This window comes from Myotis myotis, unplaced genomic scaffold (assembly GCF_014108235.1).
Source record: "Myotis myotis isolate mMyoMyo1 unplaced genomic scaffold, mMyoMyo1.p scaffold_m19_p_10, whole genome shotgun sequence".
NCBI classification, from domain to species: Eukaryota; Metazoa; Chordata; class Mammalia; order Chiroptera; family Vespertilionidae; genus Myotis; species Myotis myotis.
This window is the reverse complement of record NW_023416314.1, coordinates 52,245,807-52,263,866: the sequence shown is the minus strand read 5'-3', so window position 1 is coordinate 52,263,866 and position 18,060 is coordinate 52,245,807. Positions and strand designations below refer to the sequence as shown.

At 33.4% G+C, this 18,060-nt stretch overlaps 1 protein-coding gene across 25 annotated transcripts in view; it reads left to right on the top strand.

Annotated features, from left to right (window-relative positions):
- Positions 1-18,060, top strand: part of SOX6 (SRY-box transcription factor 6) — a 368,911-nt gene that overhangs the window by 126,065 nt on the left and 224,786 nt on the right. For 24 of the 25 annotated variants that reach the window (XM_036325513.1, XM_036325527.1, XM_036325528.1 and 21 more), the window contains one exon: positions 1,464-1,553. The exons of the other annotated variant lie outside the window; for it this stretch is intronic. In XM_036325513.1, the coding sequence (XP_036181406.1) occupies positions 1,464-1,553 (90 nt within the window). The remainder of the gene's footprint in view (positions 1-1,463; positions 1,554-18,060) is intronic. 25 annotated transcript variants of the gene reach the window in all.

Here is an 18,060-nt window from a genome sequence, read left to right as displayed (position 1 = left end):
GTTGAAGCCCAAGACAATTTTAATAGGAAAGAATGGAAAGCAAGAAGGAGGGGAGTAAAGAAGGGAAGAAGTAAAGGAAGGGGCAGGGAGCTTTCTCTTAATAGAATCAAGCTGGCTTCTATTTAGAAAGAACTTTAGCTTCTGTGATAGCGCGCTAGTACTGTTGTTCTTCATCAGGCATTTCAGGATGCACTGATCTGGATTCCATCCATTCTTTGATTGATTGATCATGTCATGGCCAAATGTTAAGTGTTTTTGCCAATACGTTCTAATTGTGCAGTAGTCTTCTCATCTCTAACCCCGGGCTCGCTGTCTTTTTCTAAAGCTTATCTAGTTTCCAAAACCCTTTAGATCCATCTTGACCTTACTGTCATTCTGAAAAATTCAAGGAGGATTTAGAAGTTGGAAGAAAAAAAAAGAAAGGAAAAAATGCTAAAGAGAAAGGTACTGATAGGGAGAGGAGAAGCATTTGGATACAGAGTAACAATTTAAATATAATTTAAAAAGAAGTTATCAGAATTTGACACTTGGAATGTTAAAGTTTAATGGGAGTATGCTTCACACTAAGGGTTTAGTATTTAAGTCTGCATTCTCTTTTGGAAATATGTCCTATTTGTTAAGATTTGAGGCTCAAAAGATACATGTAAATAGTTGCAAGCAGTAGCGTCAGTTTCAGATCCATCTGAATATAGAGATAAAAGAACACATTGAGGAAAATGTGCTAATTATTAGAATATTCTGGTTTAAATTTCTGTAACCTTTATGAATCTTTATAGAAACAAGTGTAATCACTCCCTGTGATCTAGTGTGCTACTTAGAAATGCAGCAGGGAAAAATGTTTAAATAAGTATTTTCTTGAAGAGAATATATACTTCTCTTTTTATACAAGAGAACAGTAGTAGCAGTTTTCATTATATGGACTTTATTTTCTTTGCATTTTGCTATAAATGGGTATTTTATGAAAGTTGCTGTATTTTTTTTTTTAACATGGTTACAGGTTGATTGATTTTTTTCTCTCTTTAAGAAATGTCATTCTTCTGTGAGTAGCCCATGAATTTTGCTTGGAATTAAAACATAATCACCTGAATTAAAAGGAATATTTTCTAAACTTAAACCTGTAGGAAAGGGCCCCTTTTTCTGTCTTATCAGTCTAAGAAATGCTAAATGCTGACTGAATATTGATATAATTATAATTGTAATACCAATACAAGTATATTGAGCATTATATTCTTAGGAATAGTTTAAATAATCTGGTAAAAAATTAGTTGTGTTATTTTATAATACAGTAATATAATTGTTTATATCCTAAAGTTAAAACAACAAAAAAATAGCTTTGATCATTTTTAAGTGATAGAGTTTCTTCATAAACTAGCTTTTTGGATTTTTAATATTTGTAATACTTATAAAATAATATATATATATATATGTAATATCTTGAATCCTTACTTTTTTTATTTTAACAGATTCCTCTTGCATGGAAAAACTACTATCAAAAGATTGGAAGGAAAAAATGGAAAGACTAAATACCAGTGAACTTCTTGGAGAAATTAAAGGTACAATATATGAAATATAAAATAAATCAATGTGGAGATGTTATTTTCAATAACAATACATTTTCTGATCGTCTGTACCGTAACATTAATTTCTTACTTCTAATATTTGTTCATGTATGAGAGGTAAATGTATAGTATGTCCTTGAACTTTTATCCTTTTTAATGTTTACAGAATGAAATTTTTGGCCTCTCTTTTTATTATTCTATAACATATAGATGATAGGATAAATTGTTTTTAATTTACTTAACTAAAAAGTATTAAAATAAAAAATGTCATATCAAAGATGATGAACAAATTAAATTAAATACAATTTTAGTCTTTCCTCTTAAGTCATAATGTAATAGCTTTATTTATGAATCTAAATTAATACTTTGAAAGGGTCAACTGTAGCACCTATAAAAACAGAGTTTATAGAATTTGCTGTACATAATGGTTTATGGGTGGGTTCTGAGGCCTGTATACTGGTTCAAATCCTGGCCCTGCCATTTACTAGATAATTGACTTTGGGCAAGTCACTGTCTTTTTTATGTTTTGAATTCCTAGGATCTAATAACAGTATCTACCTCATAGGCTCCTTAAGAGAATTAATACATGTAAAGCTTTTAGCATTTTACCTGGCACTTAAGAAAGGACTGATGAGAGTAAGTTTTAGTCATTGTTATTATTAACATGCCCATATGTTGATAGGTTGATTAATCTTAAACAGATTTCACAGGATTTAAAATTTCATAACCTTTTACCATGATGATGATGGATATCTTAATTGTCGAAGTTATGTGATTGATGTTATTACATGTTAAGAAGTGGACAATCCCAATCAATATATTACAGAACTAACCTAACTCTCTTGTTGATTTCTTTAAGGAAATGAAATACTGTATTATTAATTTTTGCTATCATGAATAGAATCCTAAGTCATTAATTAATTCTATAAGTTGTTCCTTACAGACAGTCATTACTGTCACTTGCACTAACAATTTGGGCAGTTTATTAGATTATGTTTCTGAATTTCCAAACAGCTTCAGGTTAATCTTCCTATTGGTCATGGATAATAAATATCTCATTTAAGGTGAATATTTGGCAATAGTTATCTGATTAAAATTTTATTTTGAATTTAGTATAGAAAATTGCCTAGGGTTCAGACATCTTATGTTCTTCTCAAATGAAGAGAAAAGGAAGTCATCTACCAATGAATAATTAATAACTCATTCCATTATCTAGTGCAGTATCAAAATCAAGTAGAAATTTAATAGTATTTTGAATTTCACTGCTTCTGCTTTTTACTTATGAAGGCCACTTGCTTGCTATTTTGGAAACAAACCTTCAACGTTTAACTGAGGGGTAGAAAGAAAGTCATTAGTGACATATTCTTTATCCAGCTGCTATAGCATGGGGTGTGCTCCTTTGCACGTCATTCTGTTTTCTTCCCTTTGAAAAGTCATTGGTTTTATAACAGTGAGAATGGAAATTGTTTATGCAAAATCAAGCTTTTGCCAGCATGAGAGATGGGGGTCTTGCTTTCTTTCAGTAATGTGGAAGCTAACATTTTATTATGTTACTAGAGGCCTGATGCACGAAATTCGTGCACAAGTTGTGTGTGTGTGTGTGTGTGTGTGTGTGTGTGTGTGTCCCTCAGCCCAGCCTGCACCCTCTCCAATCTGGGACATCCCTCTCACAATCCAGGACTCCTGGCTCCCAACCACTCGCCTGCCTGCCTGCCTGCCTGCCTGCCTGATTGCCCCTAACCACTTCTGTCTGCCAGCCTGATCACCTCCTACCCACTCCCCTGCCAGCCCAATTGCCCCTAACCGCCCTCCCCTGAAGGCCTGGTCGCCCCCAACTGCCCTCCCCTGCTGGCATGGTCACCCCTAACTGCCCTCCCTTGCCAGCCTGGTTGCCACTAACTGCCCTCCCCTGCCAGCCTGGTCGCCCCCAACTGCCCTCCCCTGCAAGCCTGATTGCCCCTAAACACTTTTGCCTGCCAGCCTGATCACCCCCTAACCACTCCCCTGCCGGCCCAATTTCCCCTAACTGCCATCCCCTGCAGGCCTGGTCACTCCCAACTGCCCTCCCCTGCTGGCCTGGTCACCACTAACTGCCCTCCCTTGCCAGCCTGGTCGCCCCTAACTGCCCTCCCCTGCAGGCCTGGTTACCCCTAACCGTCCTCCCCTGCAAGCCTGGTTGCCCCCAACTTCCCTCCCCTGCTGGCCTGGTCGTCCCCAACTGCCCTTCCCTGCTGGCCTGATTGCCCCTAACTGTCCTCCTCTGCAGGCCTGGTTGCCCCTAATTGTCCTCCCCTGCCATCCTGATTGCCCCTAACTGCCCTCCCCTGCCAGCCTGGTCACCCCTAACTGCTCTCCCCTGCTGGCCTGGTCCCCCCCAAACTTTTCTCCCCTGCAGACCTGGGTCCCTCCCAACTGACCTCCCCTGCCGGCCATCTTGTGTCCACATGGGGGCAGCCATCTTTGACCACATGGGGGTGGCCATCTTGTGTGTTGGAGTGATGGTCAATTTGCAAATTACTTTTTTATTAGATAGGATGATGAAGCATCATGTTTATAGCATCAGGTTATCTTCTCTCCCCTGCCCCCACTTCCCATTTAATTCTAATTATGAATTTAAAATATAAAAATTGTACTAGTCTCAGATATTCCAAATACATAAATCTTGAAGGTGAAACACGTTTGAAAAATTAGGGTTTTCAAATACTTTAACATTTTTCTTTCTGGATTCTATATGAGGTAAGTGAACTGTCATTTGTGTGCTACTCTCAGTTTTATGAGCATAGAAGATAAGATTCTCATTAAATTTTTCATTTTGATTTAGTCTACTTAATGGTCTCTTCTTACATCTTAATATTTTGTCACCATAAAATTATACAGAAAATATGACAATAATATAATAAAAATGAAAAAATTAAAGTAGTGTTCATAGAGTGATCCAATCACTGCTACAACTCAATGTACAGTTTTAGTCTAGGTGAGATCAGGCCAGTTATTATCCACCTAAATTAGCTATAATTATTCTGCAGTGTCAAAGTGATCTGAATACTATTTCCAAGAAACACATACTATTGTGGGTTATCAGTATTTATATATCTCAATCATTGTGGATTTTTACTAACTCACTATTTTTCTCTCATTATAAAATTTATACTTATTGTAAAAAGTATAGAAACCCAAAAGAAATTAAAATTGTCTTTTAATTCTGCTTGTATTATATTGAATATCCTTTCTATTTTAATTTATGTATATTCATGTTAAAATTTTTCTTAAAATCAGAACAACCTATTTATTCTTTTGTAGTCTGTCTTTCCCACCTAAAGATATATTGTGAATTTCCCTGTGATTAGGTCATTTTTTTTTTTTTTGCAAGAAAAATTACATAGCCCTAACTGGTTTGACTTAGTGGATAGAGCGTCGGCCTGTGGACTGACAGGTCCTGGGTTCGATTCCGGTCAAGGGCAAGTACCTTGGTTGCGGGCACATCCCCAGTGGGGGGTGTGCAGGAGGCAGCTGATCGATGTTTCTCTCTCATCGATGTTTCTGGCTTTCTATCTCTCTCCCTTCCTCTCTGTAAAAAGTCAATAAAAAATATATTTAAAGAAAAGAAAAAGAAAATTGCATAAAGTGGGGTTCTCATAATTTAGCTGAGTCTTTTACTCAATATCTCAGTTGTTTTTATCATTGGTCATTATAAAGAAAACCTTGAGCATGAATAACTTTTTAATATTTTTCAGTACTAACTAGTGACTATTTTCTTGGAATGAATATACTACTAAGAAGTGAAACTCTTGGGCCAAAGAGTTGTTCTTTCTTTAAGGGCTTTTGCTACCTATTGCCACACTGCCCTTCAGAAAGCATATAGTATTCTGTGCTCTCACTAGTAGTGTCAGCAAGTATTTTGCCCTTACCCTCAATAGCAGTTTTATTAGCTAAAAAGTTCTTGCCAGTTTGATAGAAGAAAATAACATATTATTGCTGAATTATTTTGAATTGCCTTATCATTGAGACTGAAGAGTTTTACATACATTTATTTATATTAAATATCTCTTCATTTGTGAATTGCCTATTTATGTTGTGTGCCCATTTTCCTTTAAAGGATTTGTCTAGTTATTGTGGTTTTGTAACCCTTAATGTACAGGGTGGGGCAAAATTAGATTTACAGTTGTTTATGTGGAAAACAATACAATAATTAATACATAACAATACAAGAATTAACAGTTTCGTGTGCTCATAACTGTAAACTTACTTTTGCCCTACCCTGTATATTTTAATGGTGTTAATCTTTATCTGTAATATGTTACATTTTGTTATTTTCTTTACTTTATGGTTTTGTTGTCTAGTCTTTCCCTCTTTTTTTTCTTCTTTTTTCTGTTGGGGGTTTATTTAGAATGGCTTCACCCACTTTGAGATTAGATAAAATATTTTGTGTATTTTCTTTCATTTTTTGGATTACTATACATTTAACTCTTTAATTCCTCTTGAATGTATGTTGATGTATAATTTTATATAGAGGTACAACTTAATCGTTTTTCTCAGGCAGTTAACCAAATATTTCTGTATCATTTATTAAGTAGCTCATCTTATCACTTCTGACTTGACATAACATCTTTTACTGCATACTGATTGCATATTTGAAACCATTTCTCAGTTTTTTGTTCTATTCCCATTGATCTTTTTATTTAAACTTTTGTTAGTCTTCTGCTGTATCAATCACTGTAGCTTTCCAGTATCTTAAAGTGTGGGCAGTAAGTATTACAAGATCACATTCATAATTGTTCTTTATGGTGTTTACATACTTCTCTAAAATTTATTTTAGACTTATAATTATAAGTTGTTAATTGAAATTCCAAAGTGATATCTTAAAAGATTGTATTTAAGTTTTATATAAAACTATGAGGTAAGCCGACACCTTTATAGTATTGAATCTTTCCATTCAAAATCATTTACTTAATTCTTTTATGCCCCTCAATAATATTTTGTTTTTAAAATACAGATTCTGTACATACCTGCTGATATTTTCTTTATAAAAGTTATTTTTTTTTTTGCTTGCATTTGTGAATGAGATAGTTTTCATTCTATTTTCTTTTTGTTATTATATTTAGGGATTTTAGTGAATTTTGCTGGTTCATTTTATAATTTTCTTTTTTTATCAAACTTATTAGCTCTACTAATATTTCAGCTGTTTTATCTTATATGTTCCTTTTTTTTTCACCCATTCTCTTATTACACTGCCTAGTGTCAGGATAATATTAAGTAATGCAGGTGGTAACAGGCATTTTGTGTGGTTTTTAAATGATGGAATTGCTTTTAATATTTCACCATTAAGTATTATATTGACCATTGATTTAAGATATTCCTTATGATTAAAAATTCTAGTCATAGTTTACTAAGAGTTTCTATGAGAAATTGCATTTATTTTAGTGATTCATCTTATTGGTTTTTGTTTTTCAAATTTATTGATGAAATAAACCCTGATTAAGTCATGGTGTATTCTTGTTTTAATGGACTGCATACTTTTATTTGCTTCTATTATAGTTGTTATTTTCCATCTGTAATCATAAATGAGATTAGTTTTTGTATTTATCTGTACTATCTTTGTTAATTTATATTACCAGTATTCACAGTTGAATTAGAAAGCTTTTCCTCTTTTTTCTAGACTATGTAAAACGCTGAGTAGATAACATGAACTATTACTTATTCCTTGAAATTCTGAAACAATATATCATAAAACATCTGGGCCTAGAGCATTCTTTAGAAATTATTTATTTTTGCATTTTTTACTTCTTTTTAAGTCAGATTTGTCAGGAAAACAATTCCTGGAAAATTGTATATTTCATTGAGATTTTCAAATATACTAGTATTGTTTAAAAATACACTATCACTTATTTTGAATTTTCTATTTATTTGCTGTTATATATCCCATTTTCAGCTTTGCATATTTGTGTGTGTGTGTGTGTGTGTTTTCTCTCTCAATTTTATTTGCCAGTGGTTTTCTCTTTCTCTCCCTCATTCCATTCTCTGACAAGGATCCACGTTTTCGATTTATTTTTTAAATTCCTTAGCTTTTTAGTGTGCCAACTACTTACTCTTGCTTTTCCATTTATTATTTCTCCTTTCCTTATTTTTCTTGTACTTCCTCTTTTGTTTATTTTCTGATACCATTTAATGCCCTGAATTGAATTATTTATTTTAAACATTTTAAATTTAATAACAAAGACCTTTTGGCCATAAGTACATTTGTAGAAATAGCTTTATGCAGCCCATAAAGTTGACCTTTTGAAATTCTCATAGTCATTATTTTCTAAGTAGTCAATATCTATATTATTTTATAACCGATATTATGTTTATGTATCATTCTTAACGTTACATCTTCTTTTAAATTCAAGAGTGTAATGAAGTTGAAGAAGGGCAATAATATAGTCTTTACCACTACCACTAGAAAATTCTATGGGATGGATTAGGACAGCGGTTCTCAACCTTCCTAATGCCACACCCTTTAATACAGTTCCTCATGTTGTGGTGACCCCCAACCATAGAATTATTTTCGTTGCTACTTCATAACTGTAATTTTGCTACTGTTATGAATCGTAATGTAAATATCTGATATGCAGGATGTATTTTCATTGTTATAAATTGAACATAATTAAAGCATAGTGATTAATCACAAAAACAATTTGTAATTATATATGTGTTTACCGATGGTCTTAGGCGACCCCTGTGAAAGGGTCATTCAACCCAGAAAGGGTCGTGACCTACAGGTTGAGAACCACTGGATTAGGTGCTAGAGGGAGAATTAAAGTGTGGACAGTAGAATGGATAAGAGCAGTATTGAAAAATGGATCTCTAATGCAATGTGCTTATTATTGCCACATATTAAAAGACAATACATTAGTAATTTTCCTTTTAGATTTTACTTAAGAAAGCAATGCTTCCAAATAAAAGTTTTTGTTTTATTGTGTTTGTTTTTTTTTTAAAGAGAGGGAAAGAGAGAGAAATGTCAATGTGAGAGAAACACATCTATTGTTTGCCTCCTGCATGCTCCCCCAACAGGGCCCAGCCCTAGCAGAGGAGAGCCTGCAACCAAGACACACGCCCTTGACCAGAGTCCAACCTGGGATTCTTTGGTCTGCAGGCTGACACTCTATCCACTGAGCCAAACAGGCTAGGGCCCAAATAAAAGCCTTATTATGTAAATGAAGTAAAGCAATGTTTTGGAAACCCCTCAATATGAGGGAGTTGGAATAGTGCTAGAGTTTGAGAAATACGGAATCATAGATTTTCAATGGGTCTTTATCTGAGTCTTGTCTAATATTTAAGAGGAAATCCTGTCGCTCACTCCCACCATGTTCCCATAGCTAGTCTCTCCAGTAGCAGCATTAATTGAGTCCAGAGAGCTGTAAATGGCACAAATTTAATAGCAGTAATCTCAAAGCAATGTTCAAGTCACATTAACTTTATTACAAGTATTGCTAAATAACTTTATTAAGAATTTAAATGAAATACAGCATAAAATGGTTAGACCTGTGCATTGGTCTAATTGGGGTACCATATATTTTTAATATATCTTTTTTGTTGAAAGTATTACAAGTGTCCCCCTTTTTTTTCTTCTGGGGGGGAGTGCCATATTTTTAAGTGATCTATTGTCTTAATGGTGAAGAGTTCTGTAGATGTAATAAAAATAGTAATTAAAAACCTAGGGAAATTTGGCCTAATACATGTTAGCAGGTTGAAGTGCTGTTGAAAGAAGAGGACAGGATATCTGTAATAGTGTCAACAATAAACAAATTAATTAATTAAATGCTTGTTTTGTGTTGTTTTAGAAGGTTCAGACAATAGGGAAATAGTTCTCAATATACAAAAGAACTTAGAAACAATTAATGGCTACCTGACATGGATAGAGTTGGGCTGCATTAAGAGAGAGTGCCTCAAATATAGGTGTTCAATAAATCTTTGTTAAATGAATAGATGAAGGGACTCTTTAATAATATAACATCAGTGGCAATTTAGCTGTAGAAAATTTTAAACAGGGATTTTGTAGAGCGTATTTGTACTCTGGTGGGATGTTGTCTTCATGACCTCCTAATGTTCTTTCAAAATTAATACTAGTATTTATTATACTTTCTTAATTATAAGACTGATCTTTAAAATATTATTTATATTCTGACTAAACAATATAGTAAGTACTTTTAAAAATATATTTTTTGTTTACAAAGGAAACAAAGTGCTAAAACATCTATATTATTTTATTTGATCCTTATAATAGCCCAGTGAGGAAAATTAATTTAACGTATGAACAAAAGGAGACTGAGAGAAATTAAGTGGCATGTTTGAGTTACTTAGAAAGCTGTAGACACAGGGTTTGAAACCTGGCCTCTAAAGGTTCTGTTTAGTACAATACAGAGCAGTTTTCAAATTCCTCAGAGTCTTAGAATTCTGAGGTGGGGACAGGGGAAGGCAGGTCTGGACTATTCCTCCCTCTCACAACACACAAACAATGAAAAGAGTTCCACTTTTACCCATTTCTGTATAAGTGAGGCAGTATAGCAAAGCAGGAGTGGGTATAGGTAATACAGTTTCCATAGTGGTATTTAATCTTGATCTACACATGAATGAGAGAAGGGGGAGGAATAATATGGAAGAAGGATCCAAGATAAAACAGAAGTAGTGATAGGCTAGGAGGGTGCATGGCCCATTTGTTTGTTTGAATTGTACCAAAGGAGTGAGAATGCCAGAATAGTTATGGTTATGAAACATTTCTAAATGCAAGGGTGGCATATAACTGATGTTTAGAGCATTAAGACTTACCCTCTGTCTCCAAAATGGATCTAGCCTTCTGTGGTTTCTAGAAGAGAATCTTAGCCAGCCTCCCTGTTTTGCACACATGCCCTTAATGCTGTGGCTGGCATCTCCTCCTTGGTGTGAAGGCGCCTCCCTGGGCAGTGTGCCAGAGAAACAGTAATGTTGGTTGTTTTAGTTAGCACACACTGTTTGTGCTAGTGTTTGTCAAACACACAGATGATAAGAGAGCCAAAAAAAATAATTATGTGATATGAACCAAATAAGGAAAATAGTGTTTTCCTTCCTTGGTCATTTATGATGAATTATCTCAATATTTACATTTAGTGATTAAGGTAGATGTTTTATAGGTATACTCTTCTACAGCTTAAAAAAATATGGCAATTCCTGATTGGAACAAAAAGTGATTGAACAAATGCTTTTAAATGGAAAATTCTACAAATGATTCCCAATGTTTTTCAAAGCCACTGTTGAAACACAATTACTTATGTATTTATTCAACTATTATGTCTAAGAGGTTGGTTGCAGAGCCTAATGTTACTGACATGCTTTACTATTAAAGACTTTAAGTATTGCTCCCTATTTCTTCATTAGTGTTGTTACTGAGAGAAGTAAAATTTGGAACTATGTTGCATTAAATAGTACAAGCATATTACAGTTGTGCTTGGCATAAATACTGCATTAAAAATGTGAATTTATTATAATATTGCTACTGTGTGCCACTGAGAGCCTGGTTTCGTTTTGAGTTTTGATTGCAAACATAAATCTTTGGATGAGAGCACAGGAACACAAAAGTCATGGTTTTTTTCAGTGCATGATAGATCTTTTGAAGATCAAATAGTGTAGGTTATTCTTAAAGTAACTTAAGCAGTGCTGTTATCACCACAGCATTCCTGAAGAATTACAGGTCTGAGTCACAAGTTACTATCTTAAATGCCAATTCTCTCCCCTAGTTTATTCACTTTTATAGTAAGGGCCTTAAACTGTATCTAAGTGCTCTGATTGCTTATTCCATATATTGCCCTTTCTATAGAATATTAATTTTTTTTAGGAATAGTAAATCATAGTTACTGCTGTTTTCTGTTATAGACAATCACAGAAGGACTAGAGTGGTTTTCTAAAAGCTATGACTGTACACTTTACATATTCATTTATAAATGAGCTTTTCTTGAATTTCCATTAAAATTTAGAGCAATTTGTTCATCTGAGGGAACTTTAAAAAATCTGGAAATATTATGAAGCAAATCATCTGCCATTTTTAAACTCCAATAAAATCTGCAAAGTTCACATACCTACTGATTCTTTCTGTCTCATTAGGAAAATGGGTGAAACAGTAATCTATCCATGTTTAAAATTCATGTATTTTGAAAAATTTAAATTGTTATTTCTAAGACAAATGCTATATTACTCTAGAGCCCAGCTTGTGAAAGAGATTGAGAGTACATGTTATTTCCTTACTTGCCTGTTTGTATGAAATATTGTAGTAGTGTCACTATTTTCTGTACAGATCTGTATAATTATAGAACTTCAGAGTAATATCTAGAATCATAGAAATTAAAAAAAATAGACTTGAAGAGGTTTTGCATATTATGTAATCCAACTTATTTTCGATATAGGAACCCCAATATCCAGAAAAGTTACTGCTCCAAGTCACATAATAAATTGCTAAGATAGAAATAAAATTCTCCCCAAAAAGCATGTTTAGCCCATTTCATGAAGTTTTTGGTTATCTTGTAATCAATAATGAGTAATGATTGCAAAACCCAGAATTCATTTTGCTAACAATAAGTTCACACTGCAACTAGTTTTATAAATAACATGCATTACACCACAGCAACACCCATAGTTTTAAAATTATACCAGTTTGCATGACTGTAGACATTTCAAAGCTCTCCTTTGTACTCTCCATTATAAACATATTTTACTTCTTTTGAAGTCCGTATGATATACATACAAGCAATTAACGCCCCCCCCACACACACACACACTTTGGTTTGGAGACACAAGGTCTTCTTAATTAAAATTCAAACAAAAGCTACTGGCAAAAATTACTATATGATTAAGGTCTAAAGTATTATGATACATTAGAATCATTGTTAACTGTTGGGATTAAAAGAAATCGATACGTTGGGGAAAAGATCAGTTGGATCTAATTAGTGAAATCAATGTTTACATAAAAGAAAATACTGAAGTTTAATAACAGGTTCTAGTTATAAATATAACACGGACTAAAATTGTTCTTTGTTATTATTACATTGACCACATAATCATATCTTAAGTTCATTGAATAAGACTCTGAAACTTCTTTTTAAATAGTTAATTATTATAATTAAAACATAAAACTTTACTTTAAAATCATGTCTTCTTTCACTTTTTAAATCAGTTCTTCTTTCAAAACTTTTAATTATTCTTAAATGCAGAGTTACCAATTATAAAACATTCCTATTGATTTCATTTTTTAAATGCTAATTTTAGCAATAGCTGCAGCTTAGAATGGCAAAGGAGGCAAAATTGGGCAGAAGTAAAAAGGATCCAAAGTATTCTTACACAATTACCATTAAATATGTATTAGTGTATTTGGTGACATATCAGAATAAAAGTGAATTCATTTTGACATAATTCAAAAACAAGACATTTTACTTTTTTTCTTGCTGATTGCTGTGATGAAAATAAACATTGTCACCAGCACAGAGAAAAAAAACTATTACTAATTGCAGCCTAGATTTTAAGTAAAATGAAGGTCATTAGCAATTTCCTGGAAGCCATTCAGATTGCTTACCAGGAAATGGTAGCTAGCAGGACATCTGTAATCCTCCTGTGCAGAGTTAGTGAAAACACATACTGGAGCCTTAATGACATGTGTTAGATTTAGGCTGATGGTGAAGCCTTTCTCTATCAAAGTAGCTCATATTCTTTGAATACAAACTTTTTTTTATTTCAGTATTAGTGTACAAACCCAGCATTGAAAATAATCTTTAACATCCATGCTATACATCCATCCATCTGTCCATCCATCCATCTATCCGTCCCCACATGTAGATTGGAATATGACTCATAGTGGAATAAGAGATGACAGGGTGACAGCAGAACAATAGGAATCTGGGAGTGAAATGTGTTTGGGCAAATTGAAAGAAATTTTTCCTATAACTTGGAATGCTGATTTCACAATATTTTGGGTGGTAAATTTAGTCCCATTTTTAGTAGCATCTTATCTCAATAAAGGAATAAGCAAAGCTGAGTGTTAAGTGAAAATACCTCACATTTGTTATGTTGGTAGAAATGGGGTCACTGATTTGGAAATTTTTTCATAGCTTCTTCATTTATCTGAGTTATTGGTTGATTTAAGAAGAGTAACATCTCGGAGCTATTAAGAGTGAAACTGAGGAGAATATATATATGTGTGTGAATTCCCATTTGTATAGAAAATTGTACATATGCAGAAATTTGTTAAAAGTGTATTTAATAAACTGTTAAGAGAGGTTGACTATGCAGTACAAAATGAAGAGTATGGGACAGGGGCTGATTTTTAAATTTTGTACTTTTTAGTTTACTGAGTTATGCAGATCTTATGTTGGCACCTTTCATTATAAGCATCAAATAATTACATTCATTACTATCACCACCTATCTTATCAGAAAAAGCTTTTAAGTATTGCACAACTGTCATGCTCATGATGGCAGAAGTTTTCCAAAATTCAAATTTTTCCTTAAAATTTCAAATTATATTATTTTAACCCATACTGTTAGTTGTTTCTCTTGAAATGATAGGGCCGCTTGCCTTTGATTCATCAGTGCAAATGTCAACACTGTAACATGCAGCTAATGCCTTAGTAACATTATGAAAACAATATTGACCTCATGGACACCTTGGAGAGTTCCCTGGGACTTCCAGGGGTCCATGAACCACACTTTGAGAACCACTGAACCAGAATTTTAAAATAGACTAGCACGTAATTACATTGACAATAAATTAACTCATCATTAATAACTACAAAGCAAATTAGTCACATTTAGGAGATCATGATTCTCTGAAGACCCTGAATGGAGTTACTGGCTTAAAGAAGGTAGTTGTTTTGTTCTTCATGTTTTGCAACTGGAATTGCCGCATACTAGACATGGCGTGTAGACTTGATCAGATGTGGGTTTGAACCATGGCATAAACTGAGCAACTTATTTAATCAATTTTACTTTCAGCTTTTATAACCTGTAAAATGGGTGGTGGTGGTGGGACATGCATTTCAGGATTATTGTCAGTGATTGTAAAGTGACTGACAAAATAGGTCCTCAGTAAATAATAGTTTGCCAGTAGGTATCAAGAGTGTTTTGTTATATGCCATAGGGACCTTGAACAATTCATTACCTCTTGAAGCACAAATGATTTCGTTGGAAATGATTAAATATGCATAATATTGATCAGAAGTTCTAGCAGTCCAGGAAATCAGTATTGTCACCCATGCTCAACCAAAAATGATGCTTAAGTTTTTTATAATTAGCTTATATTTTTCATTTAAGCTAGGCCTGGTGAATACTGGCTTACTCAGCTTCATTCTCATCTTATTATTACAGATAGTTTAGCTATCATATGCCTCCCAAGTCCTTGTAATATTATTAAGTCATCTTATTTATGTACAAGTCAAATGATCTTTTCAAAAACTTCAAGAGATTTTCTGTATAATTTGGTTGGGGCATTTTATTATAGTGGTAGATAAAACTTGGAAGTGTTGCTATTAAAATGGAATTCTCACATGCAACACTTCTAGACATACAGTTGCTAAGAATTTTTTGTTGTAATATTTATGATATATGATAATTTAATACCTATGCATTTATTATTTTATAATTAGAAGTTATACAAAGTTTAGTAAAATAAAAATAGTATGAAAAATATTTAAACATTTTATGTACCATCCTTATTAATTTGCTCTATTTCATTTTAGTCTTTTTTGTTTGAATAAATGTATATAGTTTAAATATACACATTTGTGATAATATTTATATACAGTTGATACTTGGAAGAAAAATGTGTGGGATAGTAATTAATCCCTGTACTATTTATAGACCCAGGAATGTTCTGTGACTAGCACCCTAGGTGCCAGGGTGTGCCCTAGGTATTTCATTACTCTATAGTCAGCTCTTGACCAAATTCTCATGGGGCGTGTATGTCACATTAAGAACTGGCCCATAGTACTAGACCTCCCACACACTTACTGTTTAGGTCATTTGTCTGAATTTTAAAAAAAAGTAAGGCTAACCACTTAATAAAATGTGTATTTTCATCCAAATGGTGTTTTTATGAATAAGACTCTTGAAATAGGCATAAATTGTACATTATTCTCTACATTTTAAATGTGTTGCTACTGTTGGTAATTACAACTGAGTGCATATTTAATGCACTGAGGAAATTTGATGCAATTATTCTGTTTATTTGTGATTCCTCTTCAATCCCAATGTCTGCATTAAACTATTGAAAAAGAAAACTACAGAGAATTTAGGTCACTTAAAAAATACACACATTTTTTTTTAACTCTGCTTGTAAACTTGTATTGCACTAGCGAAAAGAAAATTAGAATGAACCAACATTGTAAAGGATAGGGTTCAAAAGTTTAGATAATTTTGAATAAAATTGCCTTTTAAATATAATCTTGAAAAGGCTGGGCCAATTGCCTGGCTACAGTCTTATTGAAGTCAATGAGACGTGTATAACTGGGCTCAGAAGTTAGCTAGTTTAACTTCAGACAGATTACTTTTCCTCAAGCCTTTTTTCAGTACTTAAGAGTTGATTACACCTGGAAACGGATTGAATAGACACAAGTTGGTAGCCCTTAAAAAGTCTGTAGAGAATGGTAAAAACCACAAAGGAAAGGTCTGGGTCTGTCTCCTCCATGAGTGCCCCGCACTTTTACAGCTCAGGGCATCTGGATACTGGGAAAGATCTCGAATGCTGAAAGGGTCAGAAAATAAGAAGGGTGCAAGAGGGTACAGCTTTGTAGGCCCATGTTTTATTTTCTCCTTTGATCATAAGCTGGTAAGAAAAGTACACGTCTCACAGAAATGATTCAATACCATTAAAATGGCTTGGTCAGGAAAAAGAATAAGGCAGAAGAAACTGGCATTAAATGGAAGGAGGAACTCCATTCTGTTTTATTTGGTAGACATCATCTGGTGTTCCCTTTCAAGTTAATATGCAGCTATTTGTTATGCATGTTTTAATAATACTCTTAAATACCTCTCTAGGGCCATGGAAGAGATGAGATTTAAAACGAGATCTATTCCATGGCTTTAAAAATATGTTTCTTCGTGTAATAGTAATGAGAGACTTGTGTTCTTATGCTTATCGCAAAGAGTTACATTCCTATTAACATTTGTTTAACTAGGCTTCCATCACAACAGGTGCGCAATTATTTTTATGAGTAAAATATTATCAGTCTTCAAAATTAGCCAGGGCAAAATGCAAGTTGTCTGATTAAATAATCAGAGCTGATACTTAAAATACCCTTGATTTCCACAGGAATTTTAAAATGAAAAGTCTCTTATTCTGATGTGTTGAGAGAGTTGCAATTGTTTGCAATATGTAAGATGGTAGCTTGTATTGTAACGAGGTTGATACAGTTCACATACTTCAATTGACATGAGGCAAATTAGTGAAAATATAATAATAGTTTATTACTTCTATTCTAACATTTAATCTACCAATGAAGCAGTAATATGCTTCACATTAAATCAGTAAAAATTCAAGAAGTGACCCTCTTTTTTATGACTATTCTCAATTCAGTTAAAAGGCATATCAGCTTAGAAAGTTAAAAATCCATTACGTTACTATTTAATTTAATTTGTGGAGAGTAAAAAATAAGAATATAAGTTTTAGTTTATAAAATGTATAAATCATGGGTAGAATAAAGTTACTGAATATCTTGGTGAACAATAAAGACTTCCAAATGGTAAAAAATCATTCAATCAAAAAACAAAAGCAAACCAAATCAAACATATACCCACCCACCTCACTCTGGTTCCCAAAACACACACATACACACACACACACACACACACACACACACACACACACACACACCCCTGAGCTGAAAAAAATGTCTCTCTGGGAGGTACCTTCACCATGGCTTAGAAGTGCTACAACAGTGCAGCTGTTACAAGCAGGTAACTGTTGGCTTTGCTGCCTAAATCTGTTTGTCAATCAGGAGAATGCAATGAATCAAGAAAGGGGATCACGAATATAAACCACAGAATAAGGCAGAGCATCTGGAATGGGTCCAAGCCACAAGAATTAAGGCAGGAGTATAGATGGAATCAAAACCATACATGTGCACAGACTCCTGTCTTTGACCAACTTTTTAAATAGACTCAGAAATAGAGATTATTGGAGAAAAATGTCAGTGTTCTATTAAGAGCAGTCTGATTTTTAAGATTTGTTAGAAACGTGTGGTTATTTATAGAGGAGTGATTGTAGAAGAATCTACAGATCTTTACAAATGTAAGACATTTCTAAAATTGGCTTATAATCATCCCTTTTAAGTGAAGATTTAAACTTATTTTTAAATTTCAAAGTGTGTATATATATGTATATATGTAATAAACAGTTAGATTTTTACTACTTCGAAATTTATGTATGGCAATTTCCAACTTATACAGCTATTTGTGAAGAAACTTTAGTTTTTATGGACTCAAGAATGCATTTTTACTCAAGTTAGTTA